The sequence below is a fragment of the Leptosomus discolor genome, unplaced genomic scaffold (assembly GCF_034619465.1).
Source record: "Leptosomus discolor isolate bLepDis1 unplaced genomic scaffold, bLepDis1.hap2 HAP2_SCAFFOLD_136, whole genome shotgun sequence".
Lineage (NCBI taxonomy): Eukaryota > Metazoa > Chordata > Aves > Leptosomiformes > Leptosomidae > Leptosomus > Leptosomus discolor.
The window spans coordinates 47,622-66,993 of record NW_028237760.1 but is presented as its reverse complement, the minus strand read 5'-3'; the positions used below and the strand labels follow the sequence as shown (position 1 = coordinate 66,993).

The 19,372-nt window shown below is 57.4% G+C and overlaps 1 protein-coding gene across 3 annotated transcripts; it reads right to left on the bottom strand.

The window, feature by feature from the left end:
* Positions 1 to 1,319: 1,319 nt before the first annotated feature.
* LOC147413053 (peptidyl-prolyl cis-trans isomerase H-like) lies at positions 1,320 to 8,988 on the bottom strand. 3 transcript variants are annotated; one of them, XM_086480720.1, is made up of 10 exons: positions 8,903 to 8,988; positions 8,253 to 8,317; positions 7,865 to 7,888; positions 7,309 to 7,353; positions 6,824 to 6,866; positions 5,753 to 5,845; positions 4,116 to 4,207; positions 3,785 to 3,824; positions 2,444 to 2,532; positions 1,320 to 1,929 (listed from the first exon to the last, which is right to left on the bottom strand). In XM_086480720.1, the coding sequence occupies exons 1-9, from the start codon at positions 8,966 to 8,968 to the stop codon at positions 2,464 to 2,466; spliced, it is 537 nt and encodes a 178-aa protein (XP_086336846.1). In that variant the 5' UTR covers positions 8,969 to 8,988; the 3' UTR covers positions 1,320 to 1,929; positions 2,444 to 2,463. The 3 variants fall into 3 exon arrangements, with proteins under 3 accessions (XP_086336846.1, XP_086336844.1, XP_086336847.1); XM_086480718.1 differs by lacking the exons at positions 1,320 to 1,929; positions 3,785 to 3,824; positions 4,116 to 4,207; positions 8,253 to 8,317; positions 8,903 to 8,988 and adding exons at positions 3,869 to 3,971; positions 7,449 to 7,618; positions 7,708 to 7,763 and having other exon boundaries at positions 2,495 to 2,532; positions 7,865 to 7,992; XM_086480721.1 differs by lacking the exons at positions 1,320 to 1,929; positions 2,444 to 2,532; positions 3,785 to 3,824; ... (1 more) ...; positions 8,253 to 8,317; positions 8,903 to 8,988 and adding exons at positions 5,218 to 5,664; positions 7,449 to 7,618; positions 7,708 to 7,763 and having other exon boundaries at positions 7,865 to 7,992.
* Between the last annotated feature and the right edge of the window lie 10,384 nt (positions 8,989 to 19,372).

Sequence of the window (19,372 nt, the reverse complement as noted above, 5' to 3'; positions counted from 1 at the left end):
CCCCCGAGCCGCCTGCAGCCAAGCTCCTGCCTCAGCAGCCCCCCAGGGAAGGGCCATCTGGACACATTTCCCGAGCAGCACCGGCAGCCCAGCCTCTCTCTTTTTGGTCACCTCTATTTCACAGCTGTCACCAGCTTCCAGTTTGCTCCTCGCTCTTGGGAATCTTTAACCCTCCTCCCACAGGAGAGACCCCTCTGGAAAGCGTTCTCGGGGCTGCAGAGGAAAGGGGCGGTGTGCTTTGTGTTTCTTTCATCACCTGGGATTCTGCAGGTACAAGCAGGCGAGATGCCTCGGGCTGGACAGAAGTGAGCACGAGTGACTTCAGGAGCTGTGCAGCCCCAGGAATGGAGACCTGGAAATCCCGACAGCCGGAGCCTGCTTCAAGGACTTCAAACAGCCCCGAGACAACAGAGCACACCAAAGCCCGCCTGCAGGATCTGTCCTCCAGCACATCAGCGCTTGCCACCTCGCGCTGGGTAACGCCCAAGCAAAGGGCGCGGCCCGCACCTCCCCAAGACAGCCCCACACAACACACTCCTGCTGCCCGAGGAGCGGCGGGACGTCCCCGGGCGGTATGAAGCGCCTGCAGGTGACAGAACAGGCTTTGTCCCAGCTCCCTTACGTTTTCATCTGCCGGATGAGGAAACTCACGCCGTAGCCCAGCCCCCCCGAGGGGCGCTTGCGTGTCCCCCAGCAGGTAGGTCAGCTTGCAACCCAATTCTGGAAGGAGAAAGTCAGTTTTTCCACCGACCGGCAGCCTCAGCTGCGCCCTCGGTAACCGTGCAGGATAAGGAGGCCCAATTTCTGCTCCTAAAGCATAAGCATTCTTGGCTTCCCAGCCCAAAGCCCTGCCCTAACACCCACGTCGCACCCAGGTAAATTCCTCTAACGCCCGTGCCACACGACAGCCCGACGGCCTCGTGCCGCCACGCGCCAGGGGAGGTTTTACAAACGCTTGTTTACAACACGACTCGCCCCAGAGCCCAGCAAACTCACGGGGATGAAGCCTGCGCCGCGCCAATTCCTTCTGCTTCAGCAAGGCTGCGTGTAGAAAGGCTCTGGCTGTTCCCAAGACGCCAAGAACCTCTCTGCCAGGCAGCCCGACTTACCTGCCCAGTAAAGGAGCTGCTGTAGGACGGCACTGCCGTGCTCTGCCATGCTCCCTTCACCCCTTCTTGCCCATTTCGCAATCGCCCAGCAGCAGGGCCCCGCACCACCACGCCCAGTAGAAGCTCCCTGCTGAACCAGCTAGGGACAACACACGTTGCTGAAGACTCTGCAGTCCTCCTCACCTGAAGAAGAATCTCTTCCCGAGCACGTCAACTGATGCGCTCTGCACGCATATTTAACAAAATTCTTTATTTACATTTCAAAATGAGAGAAAACCCAAAAAAGGTAAGATGCCAATGATGAAGTAATTTCAGGAGAACGTCAAGAGCGCGGATCTGGCCTGCAGAGAGGACTGGGGCAGTGGGGGAACCGGCTGGAGATGGAACGGCATGGAGCCAGCACAGGCCTAAGCACCGGCAAAGGAACGCTGAAACGCAGAAGAAACAGGTCCGAAACGCTGGACGGCCATTCCCGACTCATCCTACAACAGCAAGACCGTGCAGTGACACTGGGTGCCGCCTCAGCGGTTTTCACGGGAGCGCTACTTGCTGCACGCATCAGCTCACCCTGAGCCAGAGAACGCGGGCGTCCTCCTGGGTCTCCATGCCGGGCCTCTGCACCCGCCTCCGAACCCAAACCCACCAGCGCCTCTTTCTCCCGGCTGATTTTAAAGGGTCTGGACAAGTAACTGACTCAGCTGGCTGAAGCTGGGCAAGGCAGATGCCCTCCTTGTCTCCAGCAGCTGAGAGGCAGCAGGCTGCAGAAAGGCAGTTCCTAAAACCTGGCTGGGAAGTCAGCGAGGTGGCACCGGCCTCGTCCCTAGAAGGGAAAAGCTGCCGGTCTCAAGCTGGATCTTGGCCAGAGATCATGTGCTCCAAGCAGAAATGATGAACAAGCCTGGGCCTGAGGACAGCCCTAAAGGGGACCCCACCCATCAGCACGGGTCTGCCCATCTGCAAGAAAGCCTGGGAACAAGGTGGTCCCTCTCTTCAAAAGCCTATCGACGCCACCAGAAGTACCAGGGAAACGAAAGAACAATTACATCCCCTGTTGTCACTTCATCAAGCAGGAGGAGCTCCCCAGAGTCTGGAGTGCCACAGATCTGAAAGACTCTGTTATGGAAGCGGGGACAAAGTGTCTTCGTGGGCAATTCCAGACCTCTCTGGAAATCATCGAATGGAAGGCCAAAAACGGTGGGGATTTGCTGGCGCTTCACTGAGCTGAGTCAGCTCTCTACAGACTCAAAGGACTGCGAAACTAAGTCAAGAGAAAAGGAAAGGAGCAGAGCAGCCCAGAGGCTGATTGCACTGGCGGCCTGCGAAGACACACTTACCCCATTTCTGTTTCACTGCTCTACATTTCCCCGCACTGGGAGATCACAACCGGCAGCTTGGGTTTGTTGTTTGGACCCGTCGGCACATTCTGAGGACAGACAAACGTATAGCGTTAAACCTCATAAAAGCTCGGCAAATCCCGCGAGTGACAGGTACTCCAAGACCGGCTGAGAGAGAGATGCCTACAGCATCAGGAACCGGGAAATCCAGACACAGCTCCGAGTCACACAGAAGCACCATCACGCATTTGGGCAACGGACCCAGCCATAAGCTGCTGCACTCTCTCTGCGGGCAGAGGTTTGGGATACAGACCAGACCCCGATCCCTCCAAGGGGAGGGAAGGCACAGAGCTAAAGCCAGAGAGCTCCTCCTGAGATACAGCAGGCATCACGTCGCTTGAGGCTGCTCTGGCCTAAAGCTTGAAAGTTACTAATTACAGCTGCAACACGCGAAGCAAACTTGCCTTTGTACGGCCTTTGCGGAATCCAAACACCAGACAGTCCCACAGCAACCCTCATTCTGAACCTCTCCTTCTGCTGGACTCAGCTGCTCCTTTCTGAGTCTCTTACTTATTTCCCTCAACTCGCCCCTCGCTGCAGTGACGCACAAGGCAGGCACACCGCAACCCTGCCATCGGTGCTCCTGGCAAAGAGGGTCAGCAACACGTGCATCACACCGCGCCGTACCCTTCCTTGCACGGGACCTTTTCTCAACACCGGACGGGGGTCAGCTCTGTGCTCGCCCCGCTTCCCAGACCGAGGGTGGAGGCCCTTGCGCACATTAGCCAGGCGCGGGCCAGGGAGTTCAGTTTCGCCCGTCTCGAACTCACCGCTGTTTGTTACATCTCCTCATCTACTCAGACACCCAGTCACGACGCTGGAAGCCCTTCAGGAGATGACTTTCATTTTTCTTATCAAACACGCTGATCACGGATCAGCAGAACTGATCATTCAGCATCCACGGAATAATCCCGGGCAACGGCACAGAAGTGATCTGCTTCACACCCTCGTCTGGGTTGCTGACGGAACAGCTTTTCAATTCAGCTTCCCCAACAAATGCAAAGCGTCGCAAATAAAGCCACAGGAACACAATCCCCGCTCAAAGACCAACCAGCAACCACGACAGCACAGCATTTCTAAAGTCAATCTATAGCACAGCATTTGCCTCAACGCCTTTCCTGCCATTTTATAACAACGACAACCGGTAATACCAGTTATCAACGCTGCTGTTCCCTGGTACCCTCTAAACAGACAGCGGCAGAGAACAGAACCACCCTTGTCAATCCTCTGTACCACTTGCCCAAGGGGACGTTCGCGGAGAAATGGGCAAATTCAACTTACTTCCATTTTTCTCATGACCAACAGCCCATCGACGATTTTACTTAGAATGAGAAAATTCTTCCATCTCAATACGGCCGGATTTACCTTTGCTCCCCGCCACTCATCACAGGTACATGCACTTTTGTTCCCGCTGGAAAGTCTGGTGCAGTGTAAAGCTACTGGCCACGTCAGGGCTGGCTTCCGAGCTCTAAACCGGCAAAGGAAACGATCCCTCTTAAAACGTGCTCCACAAGCGAGGGGCGAAGAACAAGCAGTCCCCGGCTGTTTCTTCGAGCAGCTGCGCCACAGGCAGTGTCCCTCAGCCGGGACGCCAGGCCGCCGCTGCCGGTACTCACCGAACACGACGGGTTTCCCATCCAACCAGTCACATTTGGAGCACGTAACGAAAAACTGACAGCCGTTGGTACTGGGACCACTGTTTGCCTGGGGGGAGAATGGCAAAATACCAACAGTGTACAATCAAAGACTTGCCAAAACCGAAGGCAGACGCGCCTCACGTAGGAAAAAGCTGTTGCTCTAGACCCAGCCTAGCTTCTTTTTAGCTTGTGGCTACACAAACCACGGGCAGCAGATACGCATCCGCAGGAGAGCACCCCGGGCTGGGACGCGGCACGCCACCCAGTCTGGTCATGCCGCTCTCACCAACTTCCCACCGTACTTCTACGCAGGCACGTTCAGCACAAGATCGCGCTGAAATCTGGGCTCTAGGGCACGCTCCTGAAAAAAGGCCAAACTTTTTGGTGGCGAGTCCTTCCTGGCTGCAGTATTGTCCCGGGGAAAACTGAAGAGACAGAAACCAGGGCAGAAAAAAAAAAAGCAGCTTTCTGCTAGTTGGAAGGTTTCCTCAGGACAAACCAACCCAAACGTGTCTGTTCTGACGACCAGGATGAGAAAGGCAACGATCCCAGCGGCACAGGGCTCACGGAACAGCGCGATGCGGACGGCAAATTGAATTCACACCTGAGCGCAGCACCCGGAGCGTGCGCGCTCTGCTAAGAACACGGCTCTGCCACGCTTAAGTCCATTCCGGTTTTTCAAAGCTCTTTGGACACCCAGGAGATACTAAAGCCCGTTTCTGGGCCGGCAAGTGAACTGGGCACGTTTTGCAGCTGCAGGGCTGCACGGGACACAGTCCCGTGGCATTTTTACTTATCGCTAGCCAGCTGCGGAAGGACCCAGCTGGGAGGGACCACGGCTTGGCCCGGCAGAGCGACTCCGGAGCCACGCCGCTTTCACACAAAGCTGCCGAGACCAGCGCGGGATCCCTCGTCCCACGCCACGGCACACTGCTCGCTTAGCTGTGTCGTGACACCTCTTTCTGGGCCGTGCTTGGAACGGGAGGAGTAAGTAATGCACATGGCGAATGCTCTAAGCAAGTGCTTTAAGGGCAGGGCAGCTGAAAGAGCTGGGCGAGAAGCAGCTGCAGACAGGAACGCTGCAGCACCGGCTCCGCTTGCTGTCTGTGGCCAAAGTCAGGGTACTGTTCCTACCAGGCAAGGGGCAACGCTTGCAGTTTTTCCTACAGCGTGGAACAGGAAGCCTATGTTAGCAAAGGCACCCTGGGAACGCTGCTACGGCTTCGGAACGCCCCACCTCTTTGCCTCCCCCTTGCTGAGGTCAGTGCTCGGTAACAGCATCGGGGAGGAAGAAAACCCCACCGCTTGCCACCCTACACAAACCGCAAGAGCCACCAAGCTCTTCTCAAAGCTCATCGAGCAAAGCCTGCCCCAGCCCTCCAACGGGGGAAAAGAAAGGATGCTGCAGGATCATCATCGGGACTTCGCTGTTCCTCCACGCATTAACCCACGAGCAGCCTTCTGACGAGCACTTACACAGCCGGTCTTTCAGCCCTTGGGTCCAGCGGTGGAGATGTCTGTTGCCTGGCAAATACCCGATACACCCAGGAAAAGGGCACAGAGAAAGTACCTAAAGCTTTTCCGTCTTACAACGGCAGTGTTTTCTACTCACCATAGAGAGCAGCCCAGGAGCAGAGTGTTTCAGCTTGAAGTTTTCGTCGGCAAAAGGACCCCTGTATATACTGGCTACTCCGGTGCCGTCTCCCTGGGTGACAGAGGTGCCCCGTCAGCCTCAGCGCTTGTTCTGAGCCAGCGCTACCCAACGGTTCAGTTTATTAAAACACAAATTTAAAAGCCCCACGCAAAAGGACAGGGCTCAACTCTGCCCCAAATGGATGCTCCCCTGCCCTCCATACGCACCAGGAGCCAACACATTCAATGTCTGGTGCAAGCCCTAATGCTTGAGCAGCTCCAGGGGAAGGAATAAAGCCTGCGGGGGCATCGCAGCAGCATCGCAATTAGCGACCACCTAAAGTCTGCTGCGGCTGAGCCGCCCGCCGTGCGGTCACTCCCCTCAGCGACTTTCAGACAACCAAGTTTTAGGAAGTTTGGATTAAAAAAGCTTCATCACGCCCCCTCACGTTTTGAAACACTTCCAGAAATGAAATCATTTTACTGGGTCCTAGGACAGCCAAGAGACCCCGCGGTCCTCCAGCCTTCCCCACACACTCTGCTTCTCCCCAACTCAGAGCACGACCACCACTGCCGGCACAAACTCTGTCCTCTTTTGGCACAATTCACTGACAAAAAGTTCGTTTGCACGGAAACGATCTCTTGCACCACATGCTTCTCGGTTGCCTACTTAAGGTCACTCTCCGCAAAGCAAAGACAAACTCGCAGGGTTTCTTGTTCGGGGGGACAGGAGAAGGCGGGGAAGGACAACAGGGTAAAAAAAAAAAAATCTTTGCCAATTTGAAAAGCCTCGAGCTGTACTGCCACGGGGCTTTTTAGAGAGGAACTCTTTGGGGGAGGAGAGGGTATGTGCACACAAGACTCACGATTCCTTTCCAAGTACATTACAGCCTGCTGCAGTGAGATGGCAGCAAAGCTACAAGGAAACCTCCAGTGACTACTGGGGACCTCAAAAGAGAGCCAACAGAGCCCCCAAATCAGCACGCACCCTTGGAAACAGTGCCTATTACACCACGCAGGAGAAGCCCCAAAGGAATACAGAGGTACATACGTTTACAAAGTCACCTCCTTGGATCATGAAATCCTTTATCACCCTAAACAAGGAAAAGAATACTTAGTTCTCAGCAGACAAATGCCTCAAGAAGAATACTACGTGGTAAAAAGGAGTTTGGCCTCGCAGCAGCACCACGGAAGTTATCAGGGCCTACGAACGCTACAGTCTCAAGTCTACCACAAATATTAACTACTGGTTGCTATCAGGTGATTTGGGAGCCACTGCTCTTCGACCAGGGACAGCGATTAGGTGACAGATGCCAGAAAATGATCTCTGACCTGGCCCACCAGGAACGGGGGATCCCTCCCAGTGACCCCAGCGTACACGTCTGACAGCGCCCCCAAATCCCCCACAGCTACAGAAGGACAATTAGCTGCCACCCACAAAGGCCTCCCAGACCAGTAACGCCTTGAAGGCGCGTCTCAAAACCCCAGCTGGCTCAGGCTGCTATTTAGGTGCCTGAACAAAAGCAGGGGAATTACCTGTGGAAAGTGCTTCCTTTATAACCCACAGGGACACCATCTTTCCTGCAAGGAAATAAACAGGAACATCACTGCGACTCACTGGACAGCCCACGCAAAACCCTCCCAGGGATCCGGAGCCCCAAAGGGCTGCCCTGTACCTCAGCAGCTGCCTTGATACACAACCAAGCGCTGCAGCCTGGCTCTCAGCTGGTGCTCTCGGAGGCACAGGGAAACCTCCGGTGGGCCCTGCACATGAACTGACGTCGTTCCCTACAACCTCCACACCATCACCTTGACGGGATCCCGCGGCAAGCTGCAGCACGGGCGGCTGCGAGTTGCAGACAGGCCGTTCTAGAGCGACCTGAGCACGAACACAGTCAGGCCCAAATGGCAAAGTCTGCCACCTCCGCGACTCACCGACGAGCCCGGCACAACTTCATCCCAGCAGGTTTCTCTCCCTCTTTCCTTTTGTACTGGGACAGTGAGAGAAAATCCCAAGTGACCCTTCTTCCTACTTGCCCAGCCCTCTTTCTCGCAGTAGCCTACTTAAAAAGACCCACTAGAACCCACTCACCTGAATTCCCCCGTACAAAACTGCCTGGAAAACAAAAAAGAGAGCAGAGCGTGAGGCACATCCGTCGGCCCGTGGCAAAATAACCGGGCGGCGAGGAGAGCCCTACCGTGACCTTAAGGCAGCCCCCTTCATAGATGTACCGGGCCTATCGGAAGCTCCACCGAGGGAGCAGAGAGGGACCGGAGGCCTTCACCTTCCAGCCAGACGGGCTCCCCCGGGGATCAGCATGCTGCACCGTCACATCTCTCTGGCAACGCAGAGAGGAGCAAAGCAGGTGCAGCAGTTCGCGGGGGCAGGCAGTCGCTCTGCCACCAGAGACGTTCCTGCACCGAAAACCCTTCGCAGGCCGGCTCCAGGCTGAGCCGCAGGAACGCCGGCCGCTCCTCACCTGAAGTTCTCCGCCGTTTTGGGGACAACGTCGGCGAACAGCTCCATCTTCATGCGGCCGACCTCCTGGGCAAGACGGCGGCCACATGAGCCTTCTGGGCCCCACTCGCACCCACCGGCCTCCCCACCGCTGCACCCAGGCAACTCCCGCCAAGTCAGCCTCCTGCTGCAACCCCAGCCCTGCAAGCCCCCTCCCGATGCAGCCCTGCACCTCCACACCCCTCCCCCGCAGCACTGCCCCAAGCCCCTGCCCACGCGCCCCTGCAACCCCACAGCCCCCGCTGAACCCCGACGCGCCCCTCCAACCACTTGCGCCCCTCACAGCCCCACGACGGACCCTGCGACCGCCCCCTCCCAGCGCACCCCCACCCTTGCGCTCCTACACTCCCAACGAGACCCAACAGCCCCCCCCGCACCCCGGCCAACCCCCTCCCGCACCACCAACAAAAAGACCCCGCCCTGCACCCCTGGCCGCTCCCCTCCCCTCCCCTCCCCAACAAGCCCCCCCCGCCCTCCCGCTGCACCCCCGCAACACCCCACCGCACCCCCGCCGGCCCCTCCCGCTGCACCCGCGGCCCCCGGCCCCGCCGCGCGGCTCCCGAGAGCCCCAGGGGCCGGGGCCGGGGCCGGGGCGGCGGCGCCCTCGCCCACCTGCCCGCCGATGGCGACATCGAAGAAGACCACGGGGTTGTTGGGGTTGGACGCCAGCACCGCCATCGCGGCCGCCTCTCCCGGCAGCGGCCGCGGCAGCGGGAGGCGGGGCGCGCACGCGCCTTCCCTCGGCTGCCCTCCCTGCCTGCCGGCGGGCAGCGGCGGGGGCTGGCGGCCCCGCAGCCGGGGCTCTGTGGCCCCGGCCCGCCCCGGAGTCGACCCGCCAGGCCGGGCGGCGCCGGGAGGGTGCCAGGGGCCTGCGGAGGGCTTGAGGAGATTGGCGTTCCCCTGGGCTTTGTCCCTCGTGGGCAGCTCTCGGCTCCCTTCTTGGCAGGGCCGGGCTGCTGCCCTCTGGCCCTTGGCGCCGGCCCCGCCGGGGGAGACCCCAGCCTGCTGCCTCCAGGATGGCTCCTGCCCCCGGGGCTTTCCTGGGCAGCTTGGCAGGGCCGGGCTTCAGCAGGGGGCAGGGCCTGGCCTTCAAGCACGTCTCCTCCTGCCTTAGTGCGGGCCTGCTGCAGCGCAGAGGGTAGACAGGCCAGCTCCAGTGCCCCACGGGAGACTTCAGGGAGCGCTGGCGAGCGGCACTGCTGCGGCCATCACCAGATTGAGGATTTGGGGCTACTGCTTAGCGACCCCCTTGCTCTTCCCACCTTGCCTTGAAGAGCAAGAATTCTAATTGGCGAATAGCAGTAGGAGAGACTAATGATTATGCTGGGAAAGTAAGTCTCAAAGGGAATAAATGATCAAATACGAAATACAATCTCTATTGCCAATGCTGCTAGCACGCCCCTGTAAAGTCCCAGACCGAAGGTCTTCATTAACCAAGGCTCTGTTCGTGGTTAGAAACAAGGACAGTCTGTTGTAGTCCAAGATGTCTGCCAGACAGGATTTATTACGGTACCCGCTGTGTGTAATCCTTGAATCATGACCAAAGCAGCTGCGAGCCCCCGGAGACCCAGCAGGAGCATCGACACCGTTCGAGGCCGTCTGCCCCCAAGCCCAACGGGACGCAGCGGAAACGAAGGAAGAGCGACAGCAGGGAACTGCAGCCTCCGGCAGCCTTCAGCAGAGGTGGCTCCAGGGCAGCAGCCAGGGGGTTGTGGGTGCTCCAGAAGGAAGCCCGAGCGGTCCGGGCTGTCCCAAACGGCACGTCATGGTGACCGGGTTGCCCCGACAGGTACACGGAGGAGTCGTGAAAGGCACAGCAAAGGAGACGGGGTGCAGGAGAAAGTGCAGCAAGGGAGATGGGGTGCAGGAGAAAGCACACGGCGGGGCCTGGAGATGCAGCCAAAGGCACAGCAAGGAGTTGGGGGAGCCCGAAAGGCACACCGCGGGGCCTTGGGCTGCTCAGAAAGGCGTCCTTAGGGGCTTTATCGTCCTGAATGGCAGTGCAATTGCCGTGGAGATCACTGAAATTCACACCTGGGGGGCTGGGGCACCCTGAAAAGCACAGCCGCGGGCGGCAGGAGCAGCTAAAGGCTAAGTGAGACGTGCAGGGGAAGCCCAAAAAGCCGAGCAAGGGTCTCGGAGCAGCCCAAAATATACCCTGGTGGCCTGGGGTAGCCCTCTGGCAGACAGACAGAAGGCTCTATGGTGTACCAAAGGGCACACCCACACACCCAGGGGTTTTGGGCGCACTGAAAGGCACGTTGAGGGGCGCGGGGAGACCCAGCATCACACCCAGGGGTGCAGCGTGTGCCCAAATCCATGCGCAGGGGGGCTGGGCACACCAGTCGCTTCCCCTTGGCCCCGTGGGCTGTGTGTGTGCAGAGAGGCTCTGAGCGTGCGGGCCCCTCTGCCCCGCCCAGCCCCCAGAGCCTTATGATGTCACTCAGCCGTTCATGACGTCAGCGCACAGGTCCACTAGACCTGGGGCGCTGGCACAGTCCCTGCACACACCGTACCTGCTGGTGCTGCTGGTGCTGTGCCAGTGGCTCTGGCGGTGCTGGTGCTGCCAGTGCAGCCAGTGCTGTTGCTGCTGGTGGAGCTGGTGGAAGCGGTGCTGCCGGTGCCGGCGGTGCTGGTGCTGGTGTCACTGGTGGAGCTGGTGCTGGCGGTGGAGCTCAGCCCGTAGGCAGCTGCCCGTGCCCTGCCGATCCTCGGGGCTCGGCTCCGCCGCTCGCAGCCGGCCCCCGGCAGCGCCCGCCGAGTCCTGCCGGCCCCTGCTGCCCGGGGAGAGGGGAGGCGAGGCCGTGCAGTGCCCGTTCCCACCGGGCCATGAAGAGCATCTGGCGGTTCCTGCGGCGCAGGACGGCGCGGGTGGTGCCCGAGCCCTCCGGGAGCCGTCGTGCCGATGAGCTCCGGCCGCACGGCCGGGACCAGCTGCACCCTGCGGCCGCCACCATCGACTGCGCCCCGTTGCGGCCGGTGCAGGAGCCCGACACCGGCCGCTGGGGCGAGGAGTCTGCCCTCCGTAAGGCGCCACCAGACCAAGAAGCCGTCGAGGAGAGCAACAGCTCTGGGGGGGCGGTACGTAAACCCAAACTTTTTAAATTGCCGTCCTCCTCGTAGGACGGCGCTACACGCCAGCGTGAAATCAGACCTTTCCTCGAGTCATGTCTGATGCAGAGTTGTTGACAACTCTTTTCTAAGCTGACGTCAAGCTGGTGGGAGTCCTGGTTCTCGGAAATGCTGCCCCTCTCCCCTCTTCTGAGCTGCTTTCCTAAGTTCTGCCAATCTGTGCTCTTTATCTCTGAACAGACAGGGTCGGGTTCATCCCCTTCCCACCCGAGCCCTGGAAGCCATCAGCCGTCAGATATCGTTGATGCCGAAGTGCTTCAAATAATTGTCCGATTGCTCAGCGTGCGTGAGCACATGTCTCTGGTGCAAGAAACCAACCAGAGCTTGTCTCAGCAGCTGAGCAGAGCTGAAAGAGAAGTGGAAGAACTGAGAAAAGCCCTCTCGGAAAAGACATCGGCTTTACACGTAACACAAAGAGAATTACTTCAGGTCCAGAATCAAGCAAAGGAGCAGCATGCTGTACTCCTTGAGACAGACCAGGAGACGAAAGACACCATCGAGGAGGCAGAAGAGCTGCAGGAGGAACTGGCCAAGCTGAGAAGTGAAAACCTTTTCCTCCGTCGGCAGCTGGGAGAGGCGCAGGAGACCGCCCAAGCACAAGCGGTGAGTGATGCCTTAGGAAGCGAGGCCGTCAGAGTAGAAGAAGGGGTGAGGTGAGCACTGCCCCCTTTTGATGGAATTGCAAAGGTTTTGGCAAGCCCTGAGACGCGCTTAGACATCTGTATGTACGCGTATGCACTGACTGGCTTTACCCCGCTTCCTACTTAAACGCCCTTAAGATTCCCAAAATATTTTAGGAAAAAGGTCTGTTATTTGTGGGAGCATACCCAAGATAATAGAAGCCAAATCTGATGGCTCCACTCTTGTCTCTAAAACTCGGGGTCTCTGAAAATACTGGCAGTAGGGCTGGCAGGCCAGGAAGCCCAGACCACCTTCTTGCCGAGGAGATGTGCTGCAGTTTGCTACCTGGTAAATGGCAAAAGCTTGTGTTTTCCGTGGCATCACTTCTGCCGTGTTCTTGCACTAATCAGTGGGTTGGGTTCTGAAGTGTGCAGGATCAAATGAGGTGCAGAAAAGGATTATTATTGCTAATTCCCGATAAAGTGTCTGGTAGCCATTGGAGAGGTGGTGCTTCTCATGGGCTTTGACACCAAGACGTGCAGAAGTGCTTTGAGTAGAAGCATGGAAACCTTTTGTTCCTGTGACTCAGACAGTGAGGGATCAAAGGGATCCGTATCAGATCCTGGCCTATACATTCAGAAGGTTTTTAATCCATGTCCAAATTCAGTCCGAGATTTCAAAGCTGCAGCAAAAGCTAAAGGATTCAGAACACCAACTCCTGGTGGCAGAGGCCCATGTTTCAGAGAAGAAACTCCTGGAGGGGGAATTGAAGGGGACCCGAGCAAATGAAGCTTGTGCGCAGCAAGAACTTCACGAGGAGCGGCTGAACAGGTACCCAGAGCTGGGGAAGGGCTGTGCTGGGTGCGGAGGGGAGGCGTGTGCCAGCAAATGCTGCTGGGCCAGCCTACAGCTCCCTGCTGCAGCTCCACGGCTGGCCCTAGGCGGGCTCAAGGAGTCAGGGCAGCACGGGTTTTACCTCCTTTGTGTCCTTTGGACCTGCCAGTGTCCCTGGCAGAGCTCCCCACATCCCCTCTGTGTCAGATCTGAAAGATCTTTGGAGGCTTCAGCTGCCTCAGAAGGTGCGTGGCCCCTCCTGCCAGCCCAGTGATTTGGTTTACCCTCCAGCTGCCGGCAGGACCCTTTCTTGTGCCGCTGGCATTGAGGATCCCGGACACAGCACGCACCTTTCACGTGCCACTGGGAGGTGGGGACAGCCAGGACGTCCTGATTTCTTTCTGCCCTCGCTGTTGCCCAGGGCAGGTGCAGAGCAGCGTGGTGTTGGGTTTAGATCCCAGCCAGCCTTAAATTCACGGAGGCAGGCCTCCACGTCAGTGTCTCACTGTCAGCCCAACGTGCTTTTAGGAAGCCCCTGGAGCAGCAGGTGGAGGACCTGCAGCAGCAGCTCCAGCATTTGGGGGACGGAGACGTCGCTGGCCAAGACCCAGACGGAGCTGCCAGCCAAGACCGACTGGAGCGAGGTGAGCTGCCGCACAGACGGGTCCTCCTCAGCCGGGGAGATGCCGTGCTGGTGGCTGACTCCGTTTCTAAAGACTGTGTTTAAAGACTGAAGCTAATGGGACAGAGGAGTGACATTTTCAAACTCTGTCGGGGCCCACGGTGGGATTTAGAGATCAGCTTGGTGCCCAGGGTTTTTGGAAGCGTGTCTTCACACAAGAGGTGATGAGCCGTAGAGGACCGCTGCTGCCCAGGACTGCGTGACTCACGTCCCAGGCTATGGGGCAGGAGGGAGCTCGAGCTGTTTCTCTGCTGGTGTAGCCGGGATCCCCACGATCCGTGCCAGATGGGCAAGGGAAGGCAGAGGGGCTCTTCAGCTCCGCTCCCTGCCTGCTGGAGACCCAGCCCAGTGGACTCGGTGACGGCCTGCGGGTGCCATGGAGGGTGACGGACAGTCTGAGGAGGCTCGGGGGTAGATGAGGGCCGCCAGCTCCTTGGCTGGAGGAGGAGGAGTATCCCAGACTTGGTCCAAGCGAAAGGCACCAACTGTCGCCCTGCGCTGCCTCACAGAGAGGCTGGGAGGAGCGTTGGGGCCGTGCGGGTGGCGGAGGCTCAGATGGAGTTTGCAGAATGACTCAGGAGAGGAACTTTGTTTTGTTTTCAGCTCCCCATCACGAGAACCACCAGGCTCTCTCAGCACCCTGCAGGCCACGCGAGACGTGAAGCCTGAAGGAGAAGCCGCAAGCCAAGACTCATCCTCAGGCTTGTCCCCCTCGCAAGCTTCTGAGATTGGGTACTCGAACGTAGCTTTGCCCGGAGAGACCACAGCCTCCAGCTGCAGGAGAGCCAGAGCATCAGCACTCGTTTGTAAATATAGGAGTGTTTTTAACAGTGGCGTGTTTTGGAGAGCATTACTGTCTGTGAATTGTTCAAGGAAGAGTCCTCTACTACCAGCCTACATTTGGACAGTACAGAATTGTTTGGATTACCAAGTGCAATGCCTGTTACCTAGTAGTCAGAGCGGGGAAATATTTGAAAGCTGGGTTAAAACAGGTCGGTCGTTTGACTGCTTGTTGCTTTTATCTTAGGAGAGCAAAAGTTTTCCAAAACTGAAATTTCAATTACATGTGCTTTACCAGAAGTTCTTTCCTTTTACATCTGACCGCTTGGAGGAATTACAGGGGATGGATGTTAACCTGACAGAAGATTCTACAGTGATTCCCTTTTCTAATCACCCTGATGGCGCAGCTGCACGGGGAAAGAGGTTTGTGAAATCTTGGCTTTTGGGCTCTTGGGGCAATCGCCAAATCGGCTGACCTGGCGATTTCTGTCATATAGTTCAACCACAGGATTCGACAGCTTTTTTGCAACTCGCCCAAGCGTCAGGGTGTGCGTGCGTCACCCCAGATCCCCCCGGAGGCTGGCATTTGTAGATAAACTCCGTAAAATGGAAGAGGGGTGGAAGGGGGTGAAGCCACCGGATCTCCCCCTGAACCCCAGTTCCTTGTCCAGTCCAAAACTACAAGCTTTGGAAATGAAACTGGGAGAAGTTGCCTTCCAGCACGTGCCCACTTTTCTGTGCTCCCCTCTATCTGTACTCGGACCCAGTCGTTCCCCTTTGCTCCTGCTCTTCCCCCTTCCACTTTGCTTCGTGCAAGCCTGCAGAGGGGAGCGGGAGGTACCCGAGCACTGAGGGAGGGGACGAGAACGTGCGGAGAAGGAAGATGGGGGGCAAAAGGAGGGGCTCCGAGCGCAAGGATGACGGGTCCAGGGGCCAGAAGGGAGATGGAGGGGGCGAGGGAAATGGAATAGGCGCAGCAGCAAGGAGGGGACCTGGACATCCAGAGGAGCAAAGAGGGGAGATCCTGAACGCTCGCTAAGAGTGACGGAGGGGCCTCAAGGCACCTTCCCCAGCCGGGGGCAATCCCAACCACAGCCCTGGAGCCACGGGGCAGAGCGGCCCCGCTCCCAGGGCTGGGTGCAGCCCCGGCGCTCCCGGCTGCCGGGAGAGAAGCGGGAGTCAGCAGGCGGGAGCCCGGCAGCGTTAATCCCCGCGGCGGGGCGGGGCGGGGCGGGGCGGGGAGGCCGGGGGGGGGGACGTGGCGGAGCTGCCTCAGACACGTCCTGAGTGCAGTTAAAGCATCGCCATCAGCCCCCGGAGAACGGCGGCGGGGGGGGGGCTGCGCTGGCGGGGAGCGGACGGGCCCAAGCGCCCCGCTTGGCGCTTGAAGCCGGGTGGGGGACCGGGTCTAACCCCCCGCCCCAGGGGGCGGGCAGCGCGCAGAGGTCCCGAGCCCCGTGCCAGCCCTCGCGGGGAGGAGGGCAAAGGGTCTGCGCTTTGCCCACGGCAGTTTGGGACCTGGCTGAGGTGCCCCTCGGCCCCTCCACGCTGCAGATGCAGGGCCCAGGCTCGGCTCCCTCTGCCTGCGCTTGCGCTGCGCCCCCAGGAGCTCCTTTGCTTTCACCTGCCCGGGCAGTTCCTCCCAGAAAGAAATGCCTCCTGCTGGAGCCGTTTCGGAGCCAGGCTGCAGCCCCGGGCCAGAGGGCTCTTCGCAGCCTTGTCTTTAATGAGCCTTTTCCTCAGCATCCCATCCTTCCTGCCCAGGGGAGCTTCTCTGCCAGAGGGAGGGGGAGAGACTGGGGGGCAGCTGCCCTCCCTTCCCCTGAGCCCTTCTCTAAGGATCACCTTTCATTTCACCTCCTCTTTGCCTCCATCCCCTACGTCTTCACCTTACATGGGCTCAGAGAGATCCAAGAGCTCTGCTGAATTCCCCAGGCGCAAGGTCCGGGGGAAACCCAGCCTTCTTGTCCACCAAGTCACTTTCCTCGGGCACTTGAAAAATGGGCTTGCCGGTCACAGATTCCTAGCCCTGCCCTTGCCTACGTCACTCCTCCCTCAGAAGAGGAGACAAACCTCACTCACCGGCAACCACCAAGAAGGTATCTGGGAGCTGACCCATCACTCCACCACCTTTCCGACCAAGGCGTATCCCCTCGGCATCAGCCCTTGCAACATCACCCCCAAAGGACTGCCCATTCCCCCATCCTAGCGTGAAAACTGCAAGCCAGGGACCCAGCTTCCCACGTTACACCACGGCCAGGGGGGGAATGGGGCCAAGGTCAGCCCATCGCAAGAACCGATGGGGGGGTATGGCCATAGGCCTTGTCAAGCTATCTTGGTCACTTACGGTTCCAGGAGATCTCCAAGTCGGCTAACGAAGGAAAGAGCTTTCCAACAGTCATACAGTCCCGCAAGGGATCTGCATCGGGACCGTGACCTTGAAACCAGAAGGATATCAAAACTGGACGATGCTCAGGAAGTCCAGAGAAAAACAAGCCTTAAAATACAATGGCAAATAGGGAATCCACCATGCAAGGGACCCTAGGGGAGGAAATTGTGGAGACACCTTCAAATCTCGGTGATGAAGCCTGCGAGGATGTTCATTTGGGGAAGCTCTGTGACCCCTGCTACGCGGGAAGCGAGACTAGCTGATCGCAGTGACAGAAACACATGCATCAGGCTGAGAAAGAGCTGCTGCCCCTGAAGCGTGGAGGCAAACTCTCTAACTCGCAGAGAGTTCCAAAGCAGGTCTGTTTAGCACAGCGCTGGGTGCAAGGGGGGTCGCTCCTCCTAGCTGGCACACGGGTCACATTCTACAACTCTATGTATTACCTCAAAACATGCAAAGGGCGCGGCCCGCACCTCCCCAAGACAGCCCCACACAACACACTCCTGCTGCCCGAGGAGCGGCGGGATGTCCCCGGGCGGTATGAAGCGCCTGCAGGTGACAGAACAGGCTTTGTCCCAGCTCCCTTACGTTTTCATCTGCCGGATGAGGAAACTCACGCCGTAGCCCAGCCCCCCCGAGGGGCGCTTGCGTGTCCCCCAGCAGGTAGGTCAGTGTCCTGGTTTGGGCTAAATCAGAACTAATTCTGGTTTAGTGCTTTAACTTTTCAGTTAAGTCCCCTCTAACTACCAGCACTTTCTGAAACAGCAGCCTGTTTTTCCAGACAGTGACTGCTCCCAGCAGTGATAAGGCCTGATGTTTATAGTTCGTACCAAGGGATGGGATGCAGAGAGGCCCTTGCTTATACTTGTTCTTATGGCGACCAAGGTCACTGCTAAATCTTGTACTGCGTGTTGGGGTGCCAGGAGTGAAAAGGGTCGCACCTACAGGGAGGAGCGAACTGGACAGGTGACCCAAACCTGACCAACAGAGTATTCCATCCCATAGACGTCATATTCAGTATAAAGCTAAGAGATCACGAGGGTCTCGCCCCTTCGCTCCCTTCGCTCCCCTTCGCTCTTCTTCGATGGCCGACATCTGAGGAGGACTGATCCGTGCATCCCTGAATCCAGTGCCTGAGTCCAGCTCCTGCATCCCGTCCCTGTCTGCTGCCGAGTCCAGCCTGGGACTGCCCCAGTGCCAGCCCTGCGGTGTGGTGGTGACGTATTGTCATCAGGGTGGGGGGGGGAGTTGGGTTCGCTATTGGTTTTGTCTATATTTGTACATACTCTATAGATTTCATTTTTTTCCTTATTCTTCTTATTATCTTTTCTTTTATTGTTATTGTTCCATTAAAGCTGTTTTAGTTTTCTTTTCCAAACCGTAAAGTCTCTCTCTCCCTTGTTCTCTCTCCTTTTCCCTTTTGGGAGGGGAGAGGGGTTAGTAGAGAGCGTCTGTCATTCGTTAGTGGCCGGCCCAGCCTCAAACCGTGACAGATACAATTGGCGCCCAACGTGGGGCACGACCAGAGCTCCGATAAATTACCTGAATAGCTATAGCACAAACTCCCGCTTGTTTTTAAAAGAGCTGAATTTTTTTTCCGAGATTTTTGAACGGTTGGAAATTTAAACAAACAGCTCACAAGATGATAAGCCTCTTAAGTTTAATACCACGGGGTTCTCTTCTAATGTTTTGTTTGAAATTAAGTGCCGTGATATCGCCTCATCTGCTGTATGCGTTGAATTATTGTTTACTTGTTGTTAGCCTTATCTTGTGGATTATCCCTTATAGGCGCTGGGCGAAATTTACCACTATGCTATGGTGCTTATCACTGGTTTGTGCTGGGATAAATTGGTTAGCAAATTTACCCGGGTATATCTTGCGTTACATAGTGGATTCTGTTATTAGTTACACTTTCAGTCACACCTGGGGAAACTATACTGCTCCCTTCTATAACAAGTGGAATCTATCAGATTACGTGGCTCCTGGATGTGAGCGTCAACATCCGAATATAATGATTTTATATATGGTCCTTTTACTATCAGTTCTCTTACATGTGTTTCAGGGGGTGTGGCGGTATGTTAAATTTCGGTGTAGGTATAGGTCTTGTTCAGCTACAGTCACTGCAGCTACTCAGACCCCGCGAAGGAAACAGCGAGTGAGGGTAACATGCACCACAGCCACTCAGACCCAGCAGGCCCCCCCGCTAAGCGCTGCCGCTGCTCCAGCTCCCACAGCAAGCGCTGCCGCTGCTCCAGCTCCCACAAGCACTGCTGCTGCTCCCACAGCAAGTGCTGCCACTGCTCAAACTCCGACAGTGAGCACTGGCACTACTCCAACTCCGGCGAGCACCGCAGCTGCACCGATAAGTACTAAGGCTCCCACTCAATCTCTAGCAGCACAAGTTGCCCCTGTGTCCGGAAGGAAACAGACAAAGAAATCAGATCGCCCAGTGAGGGATGAGGAAGATCCAGGAGAGGGTCCTTCTAAAGCCCCACCAGCACATGTAGAGGAGTCAGAGTCAGAAGAGGAGGATAAGGCCCCTGTGACTGGGAAAAAACACCTTAAAAAGACAGATCGCCCAGTTACAGATGATGAAGATTCAGACGAGGGTCCTTCTAAAACAAAAGCATCAGAGGGGGAGTCA